Source organism: Leopardus geoffroyi, chromosome B3 (assembly GCF_018350155.1).
Source record: "Leopardus geoffroyi isolate Oge1 chromosome B3, O.geoffroyi_Oge1_pat1.0, whole genome shotgun sequence".
NCBI classification, from domain to species: domain Eukaryota; kingdom Metazoa; phylum Chordata; class Mammalia; order Carnivora; family Felidae; genus Leopardus; species Leopardus geoffroyi.
In genome coordinates this window covers 4,117,231-4,143,088 of record NC_059337.1, presented here as the reverse complement: position 1 = coordinate 4,143,088, position 25,858 = coordinate 4,117,231, and the positions used below count along the sequence as shown (strand labels likewise).

Sequence of the window (25,858 nt, the reverse complement as noted above, 5' to 3'; positions counted from 1 at the left end):
ATGCGACCGTGACCTCATCTCTCAGCGTCTCTGAGCCAGCTTCTTCATCTGTAAGTGGAGGCTACTTGTTGTGTGGATTAAATAAAATACTCCTGCTGTGGTGCCCCGCTGTCACAGCTGAGTGCCACCTCGTAGGCAGGGATCTTCTCAAAGCCACCTCATCTCTACAGTCTGCTGGCCGTGTGTCCCACCAGCATCTCGGGAGCATGGCAGCCCAGCGTGAGCACAGCTGCCTGCCCGCCACTCTGGCAGAAGTGGTAAGTCGGCATGTCCCGCATTCTGAGGGCTCCATTACTGCCAAGTCTCAACTCCCCTGGGCACCGGGCACCCCCCCCCCCCATGCCCTAGCTCCACGTCCCCAAACAGCCTCGCCTTCCGCAGTGGACACCACGGTTGCTTCTGACCACGCCCGGGCTTCTCCCATGCAAGTCCCATCTGAGGCCCTGGCGGGCTGCCCTTCCTCCTGACGGCCACCCGCCCTTCCCCACCCAACTGCGCCTGCACCGTGGCCACTGCCTGTCACACCCTCACGAGGGCCGCCGCACGCATAACATCCATAAAGCACAGCACGACGCCTACTCCCTTTAGCACCCAAACCAGAGACCAGGAGCTCATCCCTGACATCACCCGGTGTGATTTTTTTTTAATGTTTTATTTCATTTTATTTTTGAGAGAGACAGCACAAGCGGGGAAGGGGCAGAAGGAGGGAGACAAGGGATCCGAAGAGGGCTCTGTGCCTGACATTAGTGAGCAGAACGTGGGGTTCAAACTCACCAACAGTGAGATCACGACCTGAACTGGAGTCGGACGCTCAAGCAACTGAGCCACCCAGGCGCCCCATCACCCAATGTGACTAATGCCCAATTAATGCTGATTCTGGTTCTACCAATTCAATCTCCTGATAACACTCCCCACACCCACCCTTCTCCCTTCTCTAAGTTCACTGCCTTCTGGATTCAGAAAGTTCTGTCCCTGCTACGTCCTTGCGGTGCAGCCTTGGGAAAATCACCTCTCTGGGCCTTACGTTCATGAGCCCGTGAGATGGGTTTATTACCAGTTCCTATGTCATAAAATTAGCATTTAGAGGAAATAACATAAGGTATGTAAAATGCTTACCATAGCACACGGCTCCAAGTAAGTCCCCAGTACAGGTCACCTGTTGTCATTATTGTGGTGGTGGCTGCTATTATCATTATCTGGACCTCGGCCTCTCTCACCTGGGTGAGGTTAGGAGTCCTGCACCTGGTCACTCACAAAGGGTGAGGACCAGGGTCAGGCATCTGGTGGAGCCACCTGCCGCCACAGTAGGATCATTCTGTCCCTTGGAAAGCTAGGAGTAGGCATGAACGCAGGACAGCCTCATACCCAGGCACAGACCTTGGCTGTGAGGCTGCCTGTCCTCACAGCGAGAGCCTCCAAGGGGCCTAGGGAGAGGTGTAGGACTCTAGGGATGGAGGGTTCCTTGGAGAGGATCTAATTCAATTCCCTGATTTTAGGACGGCAAAATTGACTTTCTGCAAACATAAAGGACTTGCCGTGGCCAATTTCACTTAACAAGGGGTGATCTGGGGCTCCTCTGTGTCCAGCCCCGGGGCTGGATGCTGGATATGTAGCCAGGCAGATGAAGAGTTGGATCAGACCCAGTTTTCCACTAAACCATCTCACCTACAGACCCCGGATCAGCTGGCTAAAAATAACACGTTTCTGTGTGCTACCTAAAGGGAGAAAACCAGAATTCTGTATTACCAATAAATCATGCTGACAACTTCTGTCAACCGGAAGCTGGAGATTGAAACACCAAATTGGACTTTTACACAAGTAAGAAGACTGGAAAACATTGAGAATAAATCTTAATGGGGACGAATTCTTCCATGCCAGCATTTCCCCCTTAGACACACACACACACACACACACACACACACACACACCGGTCTGGGCACTCTGCACCAGAGCAGGAGTTTGCAACACACCCCCAGAGCTGACACTTGCTTTCCTCCTCAGCGTCCAGACTCTTCCAGTTTCTTTTTTTTTTTTTCCCAACGTTTATTTATTTTTGGGACAGAGAGAGACGGAGCATGAACGGGGGAGGGGCAGAGAGAGAGAGGGAGACACAGAATCGGAAACAGGCTCCAGGCTCTGAGCCATCAGCCCAGAGCCCGACGCGGGGCTCGAACTCCCGGACCGCGAGATCGTGACCTGGCTGAAGTCGGTCGCTTAACCGACTGCGCCACCCAGGCGCCCCCAGACTCTTCCGGTTTCTTAACAAAACCTTTAGAATTTGGGGAGAAAGGAACGGTAACACTAAATTGTCATTTTATAAATGATGAAATGGAAGCTTAGAGAAAGAAAGCAGGAAGTCGCAGCCTATAAAGAATACGGTAGCTAGACATCTACTCTCTGCCATAGAGCTGCGGTCAAAACAACAACAAAAAGACTTTGGCTTAAGTCTTATATGGGGGGTGTGTCCCTGTGCGTTAATTAGAAAAGTCCCCCCCAAAAATCGTTTTTAACCTTCTATGGGACCTGAGCGCCTCCGGGAATCTACGGAAAGCTGTGAATTCTTTCCCCCAAAGGGAGCCCAGAAGGGCACAAACATAATTTTGCCTATAATTTCAGAAACTTGCTTTTAAGTGTTGGCCGTACAGTTATGCAAAATAATTCAAATCAGCTTTTACAGACGTAGCCCAAACCCGGAAACTTTCTGTGGGAGGAGGGGGTTTGCAATAGTGAGTGAAAAACGATTACGATACTGCTTTTTTTCCCCTATTTGAAACCAAACGCGAAATTATGATTTGTTGGGAGGCGCATGCAGATTAAAATTAAATGTATTTATCCTCCCGCTACCACAGCCAGATGATAACACTATTTAGGGTTCCAAAGTGTCCTACAGACGGGCCCCTGCACTAAAAATACCCTAAGGACACACTGCAAGCGTCGCCAGCCTCTATCTGCACGAGCGGCTTTCACACCCTGTACCAATACCACATTCAGTAAAGGCGAGTCTACGCCACGGGAAGGCACAGGAAATATTCACACTGTTTACTGTCATTTACACACCTGCAATTGAAGATGACACCTCTTTCCCCTGAAGGAAAGATATTGCATTCACGTTGTGGCATTAAGTTACTGAGTTTCTAACAATACCTTTCACTTGAGAAAAATAACGAGTATTCAAAAACTTGCCTGCTGATTTAAGGGTCCGTAGTTCTTCTTTTTTTTACCTCTGAGGACTCCGGGGAAGGGCTAGAAAACTGCTCTGCCTTCAGTGGGGACAGGATTTCCCTCCGGGTGACCTCTGCGTGCCTGAAGGCCCTGTTTTACAGCGGGGACTCTGCAAGCCGGGTAACATGAGCTGACTCCCACTGCAAATAGCAACGCCTGCCGTGAGTGAAAGCCCAAATATAGACCTGCCTCGGCTGTCCTGCCACCTCTTACTGCTCAAGTGACACCGGGCGAGGTCACGTGCTCTCCCCCCCAGCTTCTTCATTTACTGTGAGGACTTGAGGCCTGTAGCCCCACCGAGCTGCTCAGGTGGTTGGTCACGTACAGAGGGCTGGGGGCGCCACAGGCCCTGCAGAGAAGGAGGGCTTCCGAGAGCCCTCGTATTGTGCACCCTCCTCGCGGGCTGAGGGTCTTTGTCCAAAATGTTTTGAACAAGCACAACTCTGACGGTAATCGAACGCAACTTCATTTTTGTTCCCCTCTCGCCATTCCTTTACCATTTACTCATGGTGGGAATTATTCCCCTCTCCGGGTAAAAATCCAGTAGACCCAGAGCTTTCTGCTCTCTCTTCGGTGACATTCAGTCCTAGGGTCGTTTGAAGGCACAGTCTCCATTCGGTAACTGAAGATATGGTCTGGAATATTGATGGAAAAGTCAAACTTAGTTTAGCCAGTATCAGAATCCTCTCTCCTACCCAGCCTGGGCCTCTTCATCTGGAAGTCTGTCCCGGGAAAGGGGGAACAAGGGCTGCCTCTTCTCCCCGCACCTCCTCCCTGAGCTGCTGGTGGCACGCCAGGGCCGGAGGCGCCAAGGTGATAAGACAGCTCCTATCGGAGCTGATGCCACAGTGGGTGCTAATGTCAGGCTCTCTGGGCTGGCAGGTGCTTAGAGCTCTCTCTTGCACACTTGTGTGTATATACATGCCTCTCTCTCCCATGCACCCCCTCCCTCCCTCATGGGGAGTTTTTGTACATCTCTGGAGTTTCCCATCACGGAGACCTTTCTCCTGAGTTCCCGCAACCAGGCTGAAAACCCTTCTGTTCCGGGGGGTCCCTTGCATTCCCCTTCTGGGGCCCGGTGAGCCACCTCCAAGAGCTCTCAAATGAGGTCTCCTCACCCATGCAGTTGGCTCTCTTAGGCGGGATCTAGATGACTCCTTGTTGACGCTGTCTTCATGCTGGCTCACATCTGGATCTTAGGGGGCAGGCCCATCCTTGGTCCCGCAAACTCTGGGATGCAGAGGGACCCAGTGCAGCTACTTCCCCTGGCTCAGCTCAGTTTGGGCAAGTATTAAAAAAAATAATGTAGAGTGGCTGGGTGGTTTGGTTGGTCCAAGTCTTGATTTTAGCTCAGGTTGTGATCCCGGGGTCGGGGGATTGAGACATGCTCGGTGCGAAGCCTGCTTGGGATTTTCTCCCTCTCTCTTTCCCTCTGCCCCTCTCCCCCATGTGCACTCTCTCTCTTTGTCTCTCAAAAAAATAGTAATGTAGATGTCTACTTTTTATGTGGAAAATACCCACAATATACCTGTAATTAGAAAAAAAAGTTTGTAAAATCTCATTGCAGTATATCATATATATATTACCCAGATGATATATATTTATAATAGAAATATACAAATGTACTACATATAATCTATAATATAAATATATAAATATACGATATGTAACATGAATATAGCATATGTAGCATAATATAGAAATACATATGACATTATATATAACGATACACACAAAAAATAAGAGCAGGGTTTATCTCTTTTGAATTATTTTACTTTTTTCTTTATGTCTTTGATGGTACCTATTTTAATAACAATTATATATATAGTTAAAATATATATATTTTTAATATTGATTTTTGAGAGAGACAGAGAGAGCACAAGCAGGGGAGGAGCAGAGAGAGAGGGAGAATCCTGAGCAGGCTCCACACTGTCAGCATTGAGCTAGACGAGGGGCTGGAACTCAGAACCGTGAGATCATGACCTGAGCCGAAATCAAGAGTCCGACACAACCGACTGAGCCACCCGGGTTCCCCCTGGAATCTTCATTTTTTATTAATAATATATGATATTTGGCTCAGAGAAAGGTAAATACTCCAAAAGAACCATAAAGTGAATATAAAGCAGGCATGTATCCTGGTAACAACAATTATTAGGTTTGTCCATATTTTTTTCTAAGAATATACAAACATCCTTCCCTCACATACACAAAAATAGAAATTACTCTTATAATTAGAAAGCCTGCTAGTGTCATTTTGACAAAGCAAATAAATTGGAAAGGCTACTCAAAAGGATAAAATAGCATAAAACAAATGCAGTGAAAAGACATATTGTAAAGAATATACAAGATATTAAAAGAGACTATTAAAGAATTATTGTTGTGATGAATCACTGAATTCTACTCCTGAAACCTACACTGCATGTTAACTAAAATTTAAATTAAAAAAAGAGTTGTAAGTAAATCGTATTAAGATAATATACTTAAAAATGGTTTGAGGAAAAACAAATCCCTCCTCTCTCCAAGAAGAATGGCAAGCCCAGCGGTTGTGAGTCTACCGGGGCAGTCAAGGCGAGGAGCTCGAACAGAGGCAACTTTAGACCTTAAAGCTACATTCCACAGGGTTTTCTAGATACCCTGGATCATCTTCGTGGGGAGAGATGTCCTAACCATTGCTTCAGGCTGGCCCTGGTTCGTCGTTGTTTTCCTTTGGCCATAACAGCAAGTGCAAACCTAATTCCATGCTTTCCCAGCTCGCAACCTTCAAAGCTCTTTCTCCGGTTCCCGCATCTAGCCCGCAGGAGCCTTGTCTTGGCGAAGGGCTCCTCCTCGCGGCTTCGCGGCTTCCGGGGCATCTCCCCCGCCCCTCCCCAACCACCCCCTCTTCCCGGTGCACTCACAGGATGGAAGCTGACAGACGCTGTTTCTCCGTCTACACTGTGCGTTTCCTGGACAGAGAGACCAGGGCCGTCTTGTTGCCTGTTGCATGAGCTCCAGGTCACATCCCATCCCCACGTGCAAATTAGACATCCCGACCTCCTTAAACAGGTCTTTGGTAGCCGGGTGAACTTACCAGCCTGACTGCGCATGTTAGGACAAGTTTCTTTGCTGGGTCTGTCTCCTTGGCTGTAAAATGAAGAGTGGGAACGCAGATCGTAGTTAAACATGCTGGCTGGGAGATGGGATGCTTTGAAGACAGAAAGAGAGAGAGATTTTTGCGTATGCCCCACGGCACCGCCCCCGCCCCCAAACCTGCACACAGCACACGCTCCGTGAAAGCTTGTTGAATTGATAACAACAAATGTGTGGCTTCCACTCAGTGCTTGGCGCTCAGAGGCCCTCAGTAAATAACTCTTAACGTCTGATGTAACGTGTGGCCTCCACCAAGTTTGCACCGTTCTTGGGCGCGTGTGTTCTCTAGCGCCCTGGTGAGCGAGGACCACAGTCGGTCCCCGTTCTCAACCGGTTCGAAGTTTACCGCAGGAGGCGATGGCGATAACTCGGTCGCTTTTCCTAATTCACTGTGTACAAAGGTGGAAAAGGTGAGGCAAGATAGGTAATTCTCGGGCTCCGCACGGCGTTGCGACAGGGCTGGATTCCGACGGCCCGGACAGACACGGGTTTCTGACCTTCTCATTGGCTGCCGAGAACCCGCCCAGGCCGCCGACAGCCAATCAGAGGCGCAGGGGGAGGGGGCTGCGCGTCGGGGAGCTGACGCCAGCACAGTTGGAGAAGAATGTCGCGGTCCGCGGCGGGCCGCGAGGGGTGCGTGAAGGCCGGGCCCGCGCGAGCCGAGCCCTTCGGCCGCTGAGCCGCCGGCCATGGAGGACGAGCAACCCGACAGCTTGGAGGGCTGGGTGCCGGTCCGCGAGGACCTCTTCGCCGTGCCCGAGCGGCACCAGCTGCGCTTCCTCGTGGCCTGGAACGACGCGGAGGGCAAGTTCGCGGTGACCTGTCACGACCGCACGGCGCAGCGGCGGCGGCGGCGCGAGGGGAGCCGGCCCGAGCCCGAGCCCGCCGCGTCCCCCCCCAGCTGGTCGGGCCTGCTGTCGGCCGCCGGGCTCCGCGGCGCGCACCGGCAGCTGGCGGCGCTGTGGCCGCCGCTGGAGCTCTGCTTCCCGACGCTGCCGCCCGAGCTGGACGCGCGCGCCGGCGGGGCCTGGGGCCTGGGGCTCGGGCTGTGGGCGCTGGTGTGGCCGGCGCGCGCGGGCCCCGGCGACGCGGCGCTGCAGGAGCTGTGCGCGCGGCTGGAGCGCTACCTGGGCGAGGCGGCCACCGGCTGCGGCGGCGCGGCGGTGCGCGACGCGCTCTTCCCGGCGGAGGGCGGCGCGGCCGACTGCGAGAGTCCGCGCAACTTCCGGGAACGGGCCCTGCGCGCGCGGTGGGCCGCGGCGGGGGCGCGGCTGTGCCAGGTACGCGCCGGCCTCCTCCCTCCGCGCTGGGTTAGGGGTCGCTGCAGGGGTGCGGCCGGCGTGGGGGTGGGGGCTGTCCCGGAGCCCGGCTGCGGGGAGCCAGCTGACGGTGGGCGGGGACCGGGCGGGGCGCGCGCAGGGGTGCAGGTGCGCGTCACCTGCAGGGGAGCCGCGAGGCTCGGGGAGCGGGCGTGCGCAGGCTGGTCGGGGTTCATCCCAGGTGGGGAGCCAGCCCCCGGCCCCGTTCTCTGAGAACGCTGGCCGAGTCGGCGGTCGTATTCGGGGAATACCGAAAGCGGAACTGGGAACGTCCCTTAGTACACGGGGGAGGCGACAACACGGACTAGTTGTAACCACTTTCAGGTTCTGCGAAAGAGGGAACAGGAATAACAGAGACCTAGTGTTTTAGAAGATCAGGGGGCCTCTAGGAGAAAGGTGGTGAAAGTAACGCAGACTCGGTCAAATGGAAAGCGGGGGTGGGGGTGTGGGGGTGTGTGTGAGCTTTATTTATCGATTTGGAATAGCAACAGGAGTGCTGTTTTAAGCTTGAAAGAGGTCATTTGGGAAACCGAAGAATTCATTCTTTGGCAAACTTACAGAACTTAAGGGGAGGGCGGACACCAGTTCACCAAAGGGTTTAGCAGACATTGTGGCGTGTGAATCCACAATTTGCTGTGGGTGGCCAAGATTTAGTGCTCCGACCCCCTGTCCGTTCTCATTATAGGCCATTCTTAATCTGGATGATTTTTCTGTGCCTTCTCTTGAATTTTACTTAATGTCTAATTTTGAGATTGAGTCGGGGGAGGGGGAGAGAGAGAGAGGCGGGGGGAATCCCAAGCAAGGCTCTGGGCTGGCAGCTCAGAGTCCAGTGGGGTGGGAGGGAAGGCTAAAACCCAGGAAAAGTGAGGGTGTGACCTGAGCAAAATCAAGAGCCTAAGGTTAGTTTAACCGACTGAGCGGCCCCTCTGTGCATTCTTTTGCAGAAGAGGGGTGTAAGAGGAAAATTCAGTCCCATTTCAAAATCTTAATTACATCTTCTCAAGCTACATATAGAATGAACTTTTACAATTAAAATGGTTTTATAAAAGGAGTTTGTTAGTGGTGTCGACTACTGAATGATTACAGTAATGATATTCTACCGTGGATATACCATGGCTTAATTTACCCATTCTTGTTTTATTGGGCAGTTTGGTTGGAGGACAATAGCTTTTTAATACTTAATCGGTATTTAAATTTTTAAAGTTTAGGACATTGGGACGCCTGGATGGCTCAGTAGGTTGAGCTTCTGACTCTTGGTTTTGGCTCAGGTCATGATCTCATGGTTGCGTGAGTTCAAGACCTGAGTTGGGCTCTGCGCTGGCAGCACAGAGCCTGCTTGGGATTCCTTCTCTCTCTCTCTCTCTCTCTCTCTGACCCTCCCCCACTGGTGTGGTCTCGGTCTCTCTCAAAAATAAATAAATAAACTTTAAAAAAAAGTTAAACTTTAGGACATTAAGGTTTCTTTAGTTTTGTTATGAGCTTATAAATACTGTCCATACTGAGCTTTATTTACATTTTGTCTTCTAGGTTCTTCAGGAGCATGATAAAGCCCACACCATGGTGGCATTAATGAAAGTCTATCGAGAGGAAGATGAAGCTTACCAGGAATTAGTTACGGTGGCAACCATGTTCTTCCAGTATTTGCTGCAGCCGTTTAGGGATATGAGAGAAGTTGCAACCTTATGTAAGCTGGATATTTTGGTATGTTTTCTTTATATTTTTATATTATCAGATTTACTATTTGTCACATGTTGTTTCTTTCATCACATGTAAGATTTCAGTCTGTGTTTGCACTTTGGGTTCACCCTTCTGTTTAGATGATAGTGGGGCTATATCAAGGTGGTATTTATTTATTTATTTATTAGTGTTTATTTACTTTTGAGAGAGAGAGAGAGAGAGAGAGAGAGAGAGAGAGAGACAAAGACAGAGTGCTACTGTGGGAGGGGCAGAGACAGAGACACAGAATCCAAAGCAGGCTCCAGGCTCTGAGCTGTCAGCACAGAGCCTGACGTGGGCCTCGAACCCACAGATTGCAAGATCATGACCTGAGCCAAAGTCAGATGCTTAACCAACTGAGCCACCCAGGTGCCCCACATTTATTTTATTTTTTAAACTAATCTGTACGCCCAGTGTGGGGCTTGAACTCATGACCCCGTGATCAAGAGTTGCATGCTCCACTGACTGAGCCAGCCACGCGCCCCTAAACAATTGTGTGTTAGAGAAACATAACTTGATAGCATGCCTCTCCAGAAAATGTTATTCTAGTAATGCACATTGAAAGTAGATTTTTCTTTTTCTTTATGCCCCAGAGTATCCTTTTGTCTTCCAGGTGGTTCCTAGCTTAGAGCCTTATTCATACTCAGTAAGGAATTGCTGAATGAATGAAATTGAATCAACTAAGTAGTGGTAATAAAAGCAGCTGAAATCATCCATGTGTCCAATTTCCTTTCAATTTCCTATGGCTCTACATTACTATTTTCTCTTACTGATACAGTTTTCCCTTCTTTTGTAGAAATCCTTGAATGAGGATGATCTGGGTCCTAAAAGGATAGTGGCCTTGCAGAAGGAAGCCAAAGAATGGAGCAGAAGGGCTGGAGAAGCTGTAGTCTCTATTCAGGACATCACAGTGAATTATTTTAAAGAAACAGTAAAAGCGTTAGCAGGTAACAATTTAAAATACTAAGATGTGTGTCATTTTCATTTTGTTCAAAAAACATTTGAGTGCCTCTTGAACACCAGGCACTGTGTTTTCTAGGAGCTGGGGATTCAGTGTAAGGAGAAGTATAAACAGATACTGCACAGTCGGGTGAGGGCAGAGAAATCCTATTTATATATTCATTCAAACACATGGAGAATGGCAGTTAACAACCGGCCACATGAAGGAGAGAAGCACGGGGCTCTGAGAGCCACCGAGAGGAACGAGGCTCCTTCACTAGGTCAGTGAAGGCCTCTGGGAAATAGCCCTTGCCCTGATATCTGGAGGGTCAGTGGCAGCGGAGAGAGCATCACAGTGAGGGAAGAGTGTTCCAGGAAGAGGAAAGGGCACTCACAGAGGTGCTCTGGCTGGAGGGAGCTTGACAAGTGTGAGGAACGTCGAGTCTCAGGGCTGGAGCAGAGATGAGCAGGGGAACATGGTGGGAAAGAATGCGGCAGACGGCAGGGATGGGGGTGGGGGACAAGGACTTCTGTCTCATCTGTAAGTCGTTGATGATGGCTCCAGACAGGACACCGAGTGTCTCCCAGTTTAAGTGACATCCGTAAAGTGAAATGCCATGTAGCTATTAAGCATGCTTCTCTAGATCTGTTTTTTGTGAATGGTGACACTTCCACTATCTATCAAGTGAAATAAATAAAATACAAAAAGGAATGATGATCTTGTGGGGTGTTTTTATTTTTTGGTTTTGGTTCAAACTGCCTGTCTAGCCGGACAGATATAGAAACAGTCTGGAAGTATATGCACCAAAATGTAAGAAATAATTACCTCTACTAGGTGAGATTCAGGATTTATTATTTTTCTCTTTTTTTAAAATGAAGTATCTAAAATTTTTATGTATGTTTTATTTTTGTGACAATAAAAGGTCATTAAAAGAAAACAAATTTTCTTTTAAAAAGGATGTTTTGTAAGTGACGTGGGAGGCAGTAAACAAAGAATTAGCTCGGGATACATTTTTCTCCCTTTTGGTGAGTTGTAATTATGTTTTATTTTATTAATTCCAATCCGACAGGAATGCAGAAACAAATGGAACAGGATGAGAAGAGGTTTGGCCAAGCTGCCTGGGCCACGGCAGCTCCCAGGTTAGAAAAACTCAAGTTGATGTTGGCCCAAGAGACCCTGCAGCTCATGAGGGCCAAGGAGTTGTGTTTAAATCACAAAAGAGCCGAAATTCAGGGAAAGGTAAGACAAAGATAAATGAAACTTGGTTTAAAAAAACATACTTTTAGGGGCGCCTGGGTGGCTCAGTCAGTCTGACTCTTGGTTTCGGCTCAGGTCATGATCTAGCAGTTTGTGGGTTCAATCCCCACGTCAGGCCCTCTGTTGACAGGGCAGAGCCTGCTTGCGATTCTCTCTTTCTCTCTCTCTCTGCCCCTCACTCCTTTGCTCTGTCTCTCTCAAAAATAAATAAACTTAAAAAAAATCTAAAGTAACAGAAAAACACACTTTTAGGCAGTGCCTTTCTTTCCACACACAGTTAGAGCTTCCTTGCTGCACTCACTGCACATCTTCTACTGGCTGCGAGTGTAGACCGCGGGAGGTTGGCAGGAAACTTCCTTTCGGTCAAGATGTTTTTGAAATATTAGATTGTAGGGTGCTCCTGATAATAACACTGCGCTGAGCCCTGAAGTAGATGAGATACTTAAATCAATCAAGCAGTGTTTCAGCATGACTTGAGGGTAATAAAAAGGTACTTTATCCCAGGATCATAGCCACTTAAATTTCTTCCTCTAATGGTAGGAGTGTGAAGCAGGAAACGCTGCAAATGCCTCACGGCCATTTCTTTTTCTCAAAAGCCTAAATATTTTCATATGTTTCAAGGGTAAGTTAAAATATTTGTAACAAACATCAAGTAAGGCATTTTTGTTTTATTAAATGAAATGGAAAAAGGTTTCCTCTCTGTTAGTTTTATATTTGGTATTAAGCAAAGAACAGAATATTGCTCAAACGCATCTAATGTTTGCTTTTAATGTGCTAGTTATTTTAACCTGCTCTTACTTTTTCCATGAAAACCAGATGGAAGAGCTTCCAGAACAAGAAAAAAATATGGACGTTGTCGATGAATTAGAAATACAATATTATGAAGTCCAATTAGAACTGTATGAGGTTAAATTCGAGATATTAAAATATGAAGAAATACTGCTTATTACACAGTTGGACTCAATTAAAAGGCTTATAAGAGGTAAGATTTATACTTAAATGGGTATGTTAAAATGTTTAAATCACGCCTTCAAGAAAATACCAAGACTGTGTTACCACTTCTTATAAGTTGTCTAAAACATCTGCTGAAATTTCCTGAAGTTTCCTTTTAGCATTTTTGTTTTTCGGATGATAAATTCATCATTAAACACACAGCAAAACAAAGGAAACTGTTATCACCCCAGTTCCATCATCTATAGATCCTGACATAGCCTTGGTTATATGCTGATGTGTATAAGTAAATATCAATTTCTGAACCAAAACTATATACCCTGTAGAGTAGCCTCTTTTCATTTAATACCTAAAAACCATCTTTCCATTTGAGTAAGAAAAACATGAAAAATTTTAATGACTGCACAGCATTCATTATGTGTACGTACCGTGGTTTCGTTTTTCACTCTTGCAAAATGGTAGTGTAGTGGGGAGCCTTCCTCTACACGTCTTTGCATGTAAGAGAGAGTGTTTCTTTGGAATAAATTTCCAAAGATGGAATTGCTGGGTCAAGGACAGTGCAAATTTTACATCTTGACACGTACCTGCTTACACTGTAATAGTCCTTCAGTATGCATTTTTTCCTGGCCTCTATTATTTTCTGACTTCTAAATTCCATACTATACAACGGCCTTGTAGGTTGAGGTTGTGCAGAGAGACGCTCCCCGCAGCAGATTATGAAAGCACCTGTTTCCCCATATTTACAGCATTCTTTTCAATTCTTGCCTCCCTGATAGAAGAAAATGGCGTCTTGTAGTTTTCATCTCTTTAATTGTAAGTGTAGCAGGCATGGGGCGCCTGTGGCTCAGCCAGTTAAGCTTCCGACTTAGGTTCAGGCCATGATCTCATGGTTTGTGAATTTGAGCCCCATGTCAGGCTCTGTGCTGACAGCTCAGAGCCTGGAGCCTGCTTCGGATTCTGTGTCTTCCCTCCTGTCTGCCTCCCCCCTGCTCATGCTCTGACTCTGTCTCTTAATAATAAATTTTTTTTTTTTCAACGTTTATTTATTTTTGGGACAGAGAGAGACAGAGCATGAACGGGGGAGGGGCAGAGAGAGAGGGAGACACAGAATCGGAAACAGGCTCCAGGCTCTGAGCCATCAGCCCAGAGCCCGACGCGGGGCTCGAACTCACGGACCGCGAGATTGTGACCTGGCTGAAGTCGGATGCTCAACCGACTGCGCCACCCAGGCGCCCCAATAATAAATTTTTTAAAAAAGTATAGTAGGCACATTTTTGTATGTGTACTGGCTGTCTGTATGTCTTTCATTAACTGCCTATCCTTGGTCTTTGCCCATTTTTCTTGGAATGTTCCCTTTCCGTACTAAGGCTATTACTCTAGTATCTGTCAAATGTTGCCCAAAACTTCTCCTTGTCATTTGCTTTCTCTTGCCTTGCAGAAATACTTAATTTTTATGAAGTCCTATCTGCTTTTGGTGAAGTCTTCCCGTGTTTGTTGTTATGCTTGGCAAAATGCTCCTCATCCCCAAATTATATCAATATTTTACTTATGTTTTCTTTTAGTATGTTTGTGAGTAAAAAAAAAAAAAAATCTCTTTGGGGCTCCTGGGTGGCTCACTGGGTTAAGCCATACCAAATCTGAACATTTAATTGAATCCTGAGTATTCAAAAAACTTTGCAGTAATTTCAGGTTATAAGCATTTTACATATTTAGGAAAAAATCCTACCGAAAGAGTTAATCCAGAAAGATGCACGCCAAATTGTTCATAATGTTTTCCTTTGGGAATGGGCTCCCCAAGGTTTGGGAAAGGAAGAAGAAAATTTCACTTTCTATTTTATTTAGTTCCGCAGAGCTAGGATTTGTCACAATTAGCGTGTATTTTTAAAAGATATGTACGTAATCACGATTCAATGTCTTTAAGGCACCTTAATGAGACACTGCTGGCAGAATGTGGGTTTCCTTTCTGGAGGGCGATCGAGTGCTAGCTGCCAAGAGCCTTGACTGTCCATCTCTAAGGAAGTAATAAAAATGTACACAAAGACTTTATGTTCAGATGTTCATCACGGTGAACTTGATAATAATGGAACTTGGAATATTTCTAACGATACAGAGTGCTTCAATGAGAGAATACTGTGTTGCCATTGAAGTTCTCTTTCCATCACATGGAAAATGTCCTCTTAGCACTGTTACTGGTGTGTGTGTGTGTGTGTGTGTGTCTACGTCTACACCCCCCTCCCCCCCCACGGGTGCTAACAGCAGCTCTCCCTGGGTGGCGGGGTCACAAGTCTCCCGTACTTCCCTTACACTGAAGGTATCTTCATGTGTTATTTAGTATACCAAACACGTTTTAAATGTCACCACTATGTTTCTAGATAAAGAGGGGGAAGTTGTCTATTACGACCCATGTGAGAGTGCAGAGGAACTTGAGGCCGTGGCATGTGTGGCGGGGCTGCCTGGCGACGAGAACCTGGAGGCGGCAGAGCTGCGGCGGCAGCACCAGCGCCTGGAGCGCAAGCGGGGCAGGATCTGCGCCCGGAGGGCCTGTCTCAGGAACAGACGGGTGGGCAGCCCAGCGGCTCTCCTCTCCCCACTCGAGGATTCCTCCACTCAAGATAAGGCTCTCGACCACACAGTGATTCATTTCTTGCGTGTTTATATAGATACCAATGGCTGCAATTAAAGAAAAAATATATATATTTTTGAAAAGTATAATAAAATACTTTTTAAAAGTATACTTTTTAAAAGTATAATCCTTTTGAAAAGGATTCTGTGTCTTTTGGGATTTAAGCATTTACCATAATCTCTAGATTTTGATCGACCTGTTCAACAATTGTTTGTTGAATACCTGTTACATATGTTACATACACAGGTATTTTTAAAATCACAATAGGTAGAAGCTTCTCATAATCAGCTGGAGTAAATTCTAAAATTTGTTTCTAAAATTTATTGTAAACGTTGATTGTAGAATATTAGAAATAATATTCAGCTCATTTCAATCCTTGTATTTGGTGAGTGTTTTTTTTTTTTTTTTTTTTCTTAATTTGTAAAAACTCTGTGATATGGGGCGCCTGGGTGGCTCAGTCGGTTAAGCATCCGACTCTTGATTTCGGCTCAGGTCATGATCTCACCGTTTGGAGGTTTGGGCCCCGCATCAGGCTCTGCACTGATGGTGTTGAGTCTGTTTGGGATTCTCTGTCTCTGTCCCTCCCTGGTGCTCTCTCTCTCAAAAGAAACAAAAATAAAACTTAAAAAAACAAAACCAAAACCACCAAAAACTTCATTAATACATAAAAGGTGCACCTGAGTGGCTCAGTTGGTTGAGTGTCCGATCTTGATTTCGGCTCAGGTCGTGATCCCAGGGTTGTGGGATGGAGCCCTGAGTCGGGCTCTGTGCTGAGATGGAACCTGCTTCAGATTCTTCCTCTTTGTCCCTCTCCTGCTCACACTTTCTCTAAAATGAAAAAAAAAGGAAAAAAAAAGGTAACACACCTTAAGAATGGTTAAGTTTAGTTAAAATACAGTTTTTAGTAGAATTTTTCAGGTGTTTGTAGGTTGCATATGGTCATGTAGTTATGACTGGAAATACTATTGTAATATGAGGAGCTGAGTTTAAAATAATCACATTGAAACAGATTCTTAGGACACGTGCCACTTAAGAACGGGGGACTGCCTGTGTGTCCTCTCATTTCCACTTGGAGGATTTGCTTTTTCATCTTTCGTGGTGCTGAATCACAGCTGCGGTCCTATGAATGGGTACCGTGGACTCCTGTAAGGCGCCCGTCAGCACATATCACAAGGCTAGCGGAGGCAGGATCCTGGAACCACAGAAACTCGTATTAACAAACGCCTTATGTGACAGCACAAATACAGTGCCTTCTTTTAAACTTCTTTGCTAGAGCCCACAGTAATATTAAAAACCATGTACGTGACTTGTATTATTCTCCCAGGATCAGTGCAAAGAGAATCATCGGCTCCGACTACAACTGGCTGCAGAAAGTATGAAACACTTTCATCAGCATCACAGTATCCAGATGGTAAGTGGCTGTAGAGAACATGGTTTATATTTGCATAATGTGACACACTGGCTTAGATCTCTAGAAACTGGGGCTCCACTGCCCCGGGCTGGCAGGTGCCAGCCTTGATCCTGGGGAGACTGCAGTCCAGTCCTGCAGCCTGGGGAGGGGACATGGGGGTGAGACCCGGGGAGGGGGTAACATTGCGTCTCAACACTTTTAGTTTGAGAAATTTACAAATACACGTTTGCTTAAATATAGAAAAGAGACAAGATAAGAGAAGAGGAGCAAAAGAAAAAAGAATGGATAAACCAGGAACGCAAGAAGACACTCCAACGATTGAGAGCATTTAAAGAGGTAAGTTCTAGGGGCACCTGGGTGGCCCAGTCAGTTGAGCGTCTGACTTTGGCTCAGGTCGTGATCTTGCAGTTCGTGAGTTCGAGCCCCCGTCGGGCTCTGTGCTGACAATGCGGAGCCTGGATCCTGCTTCGGGTTCTTGTCTCCCTCTCTCTGCCCCTCCCCTGCTCAGCTTTGTCTCTCTCTCTGTCTCTCTCAAAAATAAACATTAAAAAATAAATAAAGGTGTAAGTTTTACAAATAATTACCCCTCACCTCCATTTTCTGGAGAAATGAAGACCGCCCATCCTAGGAGAAAAGTATAAAGTATTATGAACCGATAATTTGGAACACAAAATGTTCCTCAAATGCCATCATTTTTAGTATAGAAGTAAAAAACAAGAATATTAAAATGTTAACATTTTTGACATTGCAAGACACCAGGGTTCTTGCTCTCTCCTCCTGACCCAGTGGTGCTGACTCTGCCCACCATGCTGTTGACCAGCCAGAAAAACTGAAAACAGTTACATTGTCCTCAGCCTTCACTTGCTTTTTCCTGACTTTATTAACATCTGTAAAACTCAGTCAGGGAGGGGCACCTGGGTGGCTCAGTCGGTTAAGCGCCCGACTTTGCTCACGATTTTGCGGTTTGTGAACTTAAGCGCCACGTCAGGCTCACTGCTGTCAGTGCAAAACCCGCTTCGGATCCTCTGTCCCTCTCCCTCTGCCCCTCCCCTGTGTGTACTCTCTCAAAAATAAACATTAACAAAAATTAAATGAAATGCAGCCAAGGAATCCCTGTGACCTAGTATAGTTAAATACTCTGTTAAAAGTGTATAGGTTTAAAATCAAGTAGCTACTCATTTAAAAATAACGTTAAACTAGCTGAATATAAAACATAAATCTGTTTGCATCACACAGATCCACGTTCGTAGCTGCCCCACAAGGGAAAACGTCCCACTCCCAGCCAGGACTCCGGGATAAGGTCTTGAAGGTGTGCTGTGCTACCAAGGAATGGGGCCCCTGGAGTGATAAATCATGACACGCTGACCTCAACTTGTTTTCTGATGTGCTCATTAACCAGCGCCTAACTGCATACCAGCCCGGTGCGAGACATTTCCCGTTCTTTCGCATTTAATTCTTAACCCTGCGGCCCGCGTGATGGCACAGCGTCCCTCGGGACTGTGTGCGGCCGCTTGTCTCCTAACTCTGGAGCCGCAGAGGCCTTCTCCTGCCTGGGCAGCACATCAGAACTGCTGATGCCTAGACCCCACCTCCAGAAGGAGGGAGGGTGAGCCGGAGGGATGCTGTGTGAAACCAGGTGAAGGTAGAGCGAATGGGCGCAGGACAGCTGGTTGGTCAGCTCTCGCCCGAGGGCACTGGTTAATGGAGCCTGGATGGAGGACGGACCCGGGGGTGCAAGTCCGGCTCTTTAGCCCCGAAGCATCCGATCAGGGTCAAATTTTCAAATCTGGAGGTGGGAGGGATAGACCGAAGGAAGGGGACAGAATCAGGCCACCTGCGCTTTCAATAGACTAGAAGGATGAATTTAAAAATCTAACACGTTGACCTCACACTGGTGGTGGTCTGGAACAGAACCTGTCTCCGAGGTGTGCGAGCTGAGGGTTTTTTGGCCTTTGGAGGTGTGGATTTCTCCAGAGGGTGGTAGGATGGAGTGTGTGGGCTTTAAACATAGGGGAAAGAACCTCGAGAATGGAGTTTCTTCCAGCCTCCTAGCAGTCACTTGTGAAGAAGTTCGAGAAAAGCCCGGGACTTTTTAAGATGTACGAACAGATGAGTCCTCTGTAGAATGAGGGGAGTCTGTTTACCAAGAAGTGCCACCCTCAAAGGGACAAAGCCAATCTGAGCACATTTGGAAGGGGGAAAGTAGGAGAGGGAGAAGACCGGAAGTGAATCACTTGATATGTGACACTTGTTGAAGCCCAGATAGGTTGGGCTCTTAGGAGGTGAAGGATTTAGTGTGTCTTGAGTGAGCCCTGGGGACACGGACTGCCCAGCACCATGAGGCAGAACTCGACAGGCCAGGGTCACGGCGACATGCCGGTGCCCGGATGCCGAGGAGGGGTCCTTGGGGTTTGGGGATGGCCGGATGACCTCCCGAGTCTGGCGCAGGGTTTCCAGGATTCTGATTCTCCCGGCATATGATGACGGAAAGGCACAGTGTGGTGGCTGCATGACCAGCAGCCGCATCCGTGAGGTTTGGGGCTTACTGCCATCGCTCTTCTGTCGTGGAAAGACTTAGAAGAATGTGGAGGAGAGGGACGCCTGGGTGGCTCAGTTGTTGAACGTCCGACTTTGGCTCAGGTCGTGATCTCGTGATTCATGAGTTCGAGCCCCACATCGGGCTCTGTGCTGGCAGCTCAGAGCCTGGAGCCCGTTTTAGGATTCTGTGTCTCCCTCTCTTTCTCTGCCCCTCCCCCGCTCACGCTCTGTCTCTCTCAAAAATAAATCAACATTAAAAAATATTTTTTTTTAATAAAAATGTGGAGGAGAGAGAAATGCAGGCACACCTTGGAGACTGTGCAGGTTCTGTCCCAGACCACCACAATGAAGCGAGTCGAATGAATGTTTTGGTTTCTCAGTGCATATAAAACTGTGTTTATACTACAGTGTATTAAGTGTGCAGTAATAGCATTAGGTCTACAAAAAAGTACATACCTTAATTTAAAAATACTTTATTGCTAAAAAATGCCATCCGGTGAGCTTTTAAAAGCAAGTTGTAACATCTCTGCTGGTGGAGGGTCTTGCCTCGATGTCGATGGCTGCTGACTGATCAGGGCAGTGGCTGCAGAAGGCGGAGGCCATGGCCATTTCTTAGAATAAGACAACAGTGAAGTTTACTACCTTATACAGGCACAGTTTGGGCGCCCCAGAAACAACTGTAATAGTAACAGCAAAGATCACTGATCACAGATCATCACCGTAACGATGAAAAAGTTTGAAATATTGCAAGAATTGCCAAAATGTGACACAGAGACCCCAACTGAGCAAATGCTACTGGAAAAATAGCACTGACAGACTTGTTCGACTCAGGGTTGCCATGAGCCTTCAATTGATTAAAAAAAAAAAAAATGCAATTTTTGCAAAGCAAAATAAAGGGCAATATGATGAGGTATGCTTGTACTCTATCATGAATTGCCCTTTTGGTGTATTACTACTAAATTTACATTAGCATTATCCCATTGTATACATGCTCTGCCAGTTTCTTTTTTCACTTAAATTACATGGAAATGTGTTCTTATTTACAGATAGATAGGTAGATCTAGTTCATTTTAATGGCTACATAGTATTAACATTTTATGTGTTTTATTGGCTAGTCAGTGCCTACATTAGGGACCACCTTCCCACCACTCAGGATTCGTTTATAAGATTATGTTTTTCTTTTTTAACATTTTTTAATGTTTATTTTTGAGAGAGGGCGAGTTGGGGAGGGTCAGAAAGCGGGGGAGACAGAGGATCCAATGTGGGCTCTGTCCTGACAGCACAGAGCCTGATACAGGGCTTGAACCCACGAACCACCAGATCACGACCTGAGCTGAAGGTGGGATACTTAACCGACTGAGCCACCCAGGCGCCCCTAAGGTTATGTTTTTACTTATCAAACTAATACTTGAGAGACCAGAATGTTTTCTTTTTCTTCTTCTTTTTTTTAATATTTATGTTTTGTTTTATTTTTGAGAGAGAGAGAGCATGAGCAGGGGAGGGGCAGAGAGGGAGAGAGAATCCCAAGCAGGGTCTGTGCTATCAGTGCAGAGCCTGATGCGGGGCTCGAACTCATGAACCGTGAGATCATGACCTGAGCCAAAATCAAAAGTCCCCCGCTTAACCGACTGAGCCACCCAGGTGCCCTGAGACTGGAACATTTTAAGTTCACATTTTTAAATTATAAAGTTTACTGTAAACCTAAAACTTAGAGAAAAGAAACATGTGATAACCATCACTTTGAGGTCCACTCCAGGGGAGTTTTTCAGACAGCTGTTTTACGTGGTTGTGAATTTAACACGGCGTCATCTGTATTCTTTTAGGATGTTTCACGACTTCGTACTATTTTAAATAAGTTCACCATAGTTTTCTTTTTTTTTTTTTTTTAATTTTTTTTTTTCAACGTTTATTCATTTTTGGGACAGAGAGAGACAGAGCATGAACGGGGGAGGGGCAGAGACAGAGGGAGATGCAGAATCGGAAACAGGCTCCAGGCTCTGAGCCATCAGCCCAGAGCCCGATGCGGGGCTCGAACCCACGGACCGTGAGATCGTGACCTGGCTGAAGTCGGACGCCCAACCGACTGTGCCACCCAGGTGCCCCACCATAGTTTTCTGAAGTAACTTCCTGTTGTTGCTCTTTCAAGTTCTATTGTTCATACTAACACTAGGAGCGTTTTCATCTGCATGTACACTGGCCTGTCTTTGTCACAGAGCAAGCGGTATCTATCAAGGGATGTGGATGCTTCCTCCGTAAGAACGGTCTTCGTAGGCAGGCTGGCCATCCAGGGTGACGAGGAGCCACTCTGTGAACGAGAACATTTACACCAAGCGTCACCCTTCGGATGGTTCGAGTCTGCGGCCACTTTCTGACCCCGTGTTTCCTCCCCAGAGGCGCCCGGGCGGGTCTGCAGCGACGTCGTCGCCGTGCTCGGGGGCTGCGGCCCTGCACCTGCCAGCTGGGCTCACCCCACAGACGGCCGCGTCCCCAGGGGAGACACCTGACGGCAGCGATGCGAAAACCTGCGAGGATCAGGACTGTTCTGGAAATACCGACCGGAGCTCTGTTCCAGCTGGTGACCAAACACGCTCCAAATCCAGTGAGGAACTGTCGCCACCGCCGCGGCCTCCGCCGCCGCCGCCACCACCGCCACCGCCACCGCCACCGCCGCCCCTCCCTGGTCCGTACGCAGATCGCCAGAACTCGGCCCTGAGGACTCCGGGGACAGAGGAGCCGCTTCCCCTGCGGGGCGAACCGCCTGCCGTGAGAGCGCGCCACTGCGCAGCCGTAGCCGGTCCCCGAGGCCCAGGTAACCGCTGCTGCTCCCCCCACTCGGCGCTGGTGGGGCTGGGGGGCGGGGGAAGCAATCAGTCCCCCTCCCATCAGGCTTTGTCAGCGTTCTCTCCGGTCTTAAAACTCCCCAGTGCTCGCTGCCTTTAGTGTCACTGTCTGACTGCAAAGTCAGCACAGTCTGAGTTTCACAAATGCGAACTCGCCTTGAAGAAACCAGGTCTACACATTCCGTGGCCACGTGACTTGGGATCTCTGTTGCCGCATCACCCGTTTCAGGTTCTTAACACTTCGGCCCCTGGAATTCTCCGTGTTCCTGTTGAGTCTGTGAGTCATTTACAGAATGAAATTGTCGCGGCTTAAGTAGAATATTGGTTGGCACCGGCTGCAGAGGAATATTAGAATATTCCTGGCTGTTCCACAGACTGGTGGACTGAGAAACCTTACTTAGGGAGAGCTTTCTAAAATGAAGTGGTAAAAAAAAAAAAAAAAAAAAAAGCAGCCCACGTCTTGCCTTTGCAAGTACAGTACACTGAATACACGAATTTTCTGTTTAAGGAGGGCTGAAGCTCTGACTTGCAGCTCTCGTTGGGTCTGATCCACGGACTGTTGAGACTGGCTTAAATCTGCCCAGACTCAGAACCTACGGCTTAGGGGAGGGGGAGTGTTAGACAAACGTGTGCGCTTGTTACAAAGACTACGCCTGAGCGCCCCCACCTAGAACGCGCAAGATCTCTGCAGTAGGTGATGGGCATCGTGGGAAAAAAACGGTTCCAGACCGTGGTTCCGGTATTCTGGTTATTCGGAGTTCACGGGTCACTGTATCCAGAACCAGGTACCAATGAAAACGTCCACACTGTTAGGAGGAGACCCAGCTGGCCCATTTCCACAGGGTCTGCAACAACGTAGTGTAGTGAAAGCAAGAGCTCACAAGCCTGGGCCTGGAGTTTGGATGTGAGCAGACCTCTGTGGGGGACTCAACCCGGTTCAGGGTTAACGCACACCGTGTTGGGAGGCCCTCGACACACACACACATTGCCCCGTTTCACTGCAAAGAATAAAAAAGTGTGAGTTAGTACCCGAAATGCCCAAGTGTGAGGCTTTGTCACTCCTGGAAGGGAGCTGTGATGAGAAGTCGTGGGTTCAAATCCAGGCTGAACTAGTATTTTGTTAGAGCACAGCCTCTCAATCCTGAACCAGAAACGACTCCCGTCTTGAAGCCTCACCTGGACACCTCTACATTAGTGACCACAGTCGCGCCCCCGTCTCCAGCAGGTAGAGGTCAAAGATTTTACCCCCTCGGGGGTCTCAAGGTGCCTGAGGAGAAAATAGCTCCTCCTCACCCAGGCCTTGAAACTCTGACTGAATTTGTGTTTTGACAGCATCGTGCACCCTCAGGTAGAAGGCATACGTTCGCTCGGGTGCAGTTTTCAGGTACAAGCAGAGATGCACCAGCATGGCCCCCATCAGGCTCACAGAGCCACTGACTGAAGTCTACTTTCAGCCTTTTCCTGTGCGCAGACCTGCCCCCGTCACCGCCACAGAATGAGTCACCGCTGACTAACATCCAAGAGTGGCGAAGTCAGGGGGCGCCTGGGGGGCTCAGTCGGTTGAGCGTCCAACTTCAGCTCAGGTTGTGATCTCATGGTCCATGAGTTCAAGCCCCGCGTCGGGCTCCGTGCCGACAGCCAGGAGCCTGGAGCCTGCTTGGGATTCTGTGTGTGTGTCTCTCTCTGCCCCTCCCCTGCTCGTGCTCTGTCTCTGTCTCTGTCTCTGAAAAAATGAATACTCCTTAAAAAATTTTTTAAAAAGACTGGTGAAATTAGAGAAATACAGCAGGTCCACTGTAGGGAAGGAACACGGAGAAGATACAACTTACTGAAACTGTGTGCAGCTCTCATGCTTACTGGATCAGGTTATCTGCACCCAGGTTTTCACCCCTCTTCAGGATCACACAAAAGGACAACACCTGCCTCTTGTAAAACAGCCACTGGGACGAAAGGTGTGTGTGACTGTGCCTGAGTTGCTGTGACTCTGAGGGAGTGGCGGGCAGTGAGTGGCCGAAGTGAAATATTAGCGATTAAGCCACCCTGTGTTCAAACAGGGAGCTAGCGGTTGACCTTTCTCGCAGGTGCTCAAAGCATCTGTTTCACGGAATGATTATTTGCTGAAACCGCGTTATTAATCTATGTGCGACATAACCCATAACTGGTACAAAAACGCCCTGGCGCCCTGGGAAGAGAGAGTGTGGGTTCTGACGGTCCTTGCTCTGTCCGCTCAATTTCAGGATCTATGGACGAAGTGCTGGCCTCCTTAAGGAGCCGCAGGACCCCTCTGCAGAGCACGGAGGTGACCGCCTCGCCCCCTCCCCGCGCCGCGTTCAATGAGCAACTTCTGGCTGCCATAAGGCAGGGGGTCAAACTGAGGAAAGTTCACTCCGGCCTCGACCTGAGCCCCAGCAGCAAACCAACCAGTGACCTGGAGACAAGTATCAAGGCAGCACTCCAGAGAATCAAGAGAGTGTCTGCTGACTCGGAGGAGGAGGACAGTGACGAGCCAAGCCCCGGCAGCGAGTGGGACCGCTGAGCTCTCCTCCACGGCCAACGGCACCGCCTGAGCGCTTGAATGAGACGCAGGCCCAAGGTCTGTTCTTGTAAAGGCATGTGAACAGGTGGCCCGGCCACATAACAGCCCCAGAGACCAGTGGGGCTTCGTGTGATGTTGCGGCCTTTCTTGAATGTTGTGGCTCCTAAAATCAGGGCGGGACGTAGAGACGTGGGGACATGCACACACCAAACTGTTGGGATCTAAGAACCCACAGTATTAGCGGCGTAAGAGAAGAGTATTTGTTTTTCACCGAGGGTGATCTAGAATCATTCCCTTCTTCCGAAAAAAGGTGATGCTACTATGTTTAGCGGCGCTGTTGTGCTACTGACCGTGTCCTCCTGTCTGTGTGGAGCAGTGGCCTCCCCACATTTAAAGGCTTGAACGTGGGGGTGCCTGGGTGGCTCAGTCGGCTGAGCGTCCGACTCTTGGTTTCGGCTCAGGTCACGATCTCAAGGTCACGGGATCAAGCCCCGTGCCGGGCTCTGTGCTGACAGCACGGAGCCTGCTTGGGATCCTCCCCCTCTCTCTGCCCCTCCCCGGCTCACGTACTTGCACACTCTCTCATAAATAAATGAAACGAGATAAAGGCTCGAATGTGAAGATGGTTTTAGCAAGAATCAGAATAAACCGCTTAATTTCAGGAATTCTTTTAAATATTTTAAATGGGGGAGCCTGGGTGGCGCAGTCGGTTGAGCGTCCGACTTCAGCCAGGTCACGATCTCGCGGTCCGTGAGTTCGAGCCCTGCGTCGGGCTCTGGGCTGATGGCTCAGAGCCTGGAGTCTGTTTCCGATTCTGTGTCTCCCTCTCTCTGCCCCTCCCCTGTTCATGCTCTGTCTCTCTCTGTCCCAAAAAAAATAAATGTTGAAAAAAAAAATATTTAAAAAATAAAATAAATATTTTAAATGAAATATATTTTATGTATCAAGCACATATATAAACTTGTAATAAAGAACTATTTATAATGCATCAGTGTGATTCATGAGGAAATGAGACACTATCTGAACACAGCTGTCCCTGCCTGGCAGGGGGCAGGAGGGGGCCAAGTTTTTAACAAGATTTTAGATAAACATTTGCTTAAGCAAATACTAAGGATGAGGGAATAATGCTTTGCCTCAGGAACTAAAGTCTCATGTTGGAATCTTTCCTCCGCCTCACGTCATGTTACAATCGGGAAGGGGAAGGGCAAACACAAGGCTGGCTGTCTGCTCATTTCTCAGACCGTCCAGGGCATCTGCACTAACCTCAAACCCTCGCCATGGCCACAACAGTCCAGGGTTTCCACAGAACGATATGAATCGACCTTCTTTTATTTCCAGAGAAAAGTGATTTACCAAAACCTGTTGTACTTGTGGTT

The 25,858-nt window shown here is 48.0% G+C and overlaps 2 protein-coding genes across 9 annotated transcripts in view; one reads left to right on the top strand and one right to left on the bottom strand.

The window, feature by feature from the left end:
* The window catches only part of FSD2 (fibronectin type III and SPRY domain containing 2), a 44,623-nt gene extending 37,679 nt beyond the window's left edge, over window positions 1-6,944 (bottom strand). For 2 of the 8 annotated variants that reach the window (XM_045448620.1, XM_045448627.1), the window contains exons 1-4: window positions 6,293-6,944; window positions 6,120-6,167; window positions 4,341-4,690; window positions 3,184-3,857 (exon numbers count right to left, since the gene is read on the bottom strand). The gene's annotated coding sequence lies outside the window, so the exon portion shown is untranslated. Of the gene's footprint in view, window positions 1-1,116; window positions 2,005-3,183; window positions 3,858-4,340; window positions 4,691-6,119; window positions 6,168-6,292 lie in introns of those variants that run through there. The other 6 variants (XM_045448623.1, XM_045448621.1, XM_045448625.1 and 3 more) reach the window with 6 other exon arrangements.
* Window positions 6,930-24,784, top strand: WHAMM (WASP homolog associated with actin, golgi membranes and microtubules). The gene is made up of 10 exons (XM_045448619.1): window positions 6,930-7,631; window positions 9,198-9,371; window positions 10,183-10,333; window positions 11,396-11,565; window positions 12,400-12,565; window positions 14,907-15,094; window positions 16,482-16,568; window positions 16,809-16,904; window positions 21,498-21,915; window positions 24,184-24,784. The coding sequence occupies exons 1-10, from the start codon at window positions 7,041-7,043 to the stop codon at window positions 24,480-24,482; spliced, it is 2,340 nt and encodes a 779-aa protein (XP_045304575.1). The 5' UTR covers window positions 6,930-7,040; the 3' UTR covers window positions 24,483-24,784.
* The last annotated feature ends 1,074 nt before the right edge of the window (window positions 24,785-25,858 follow it).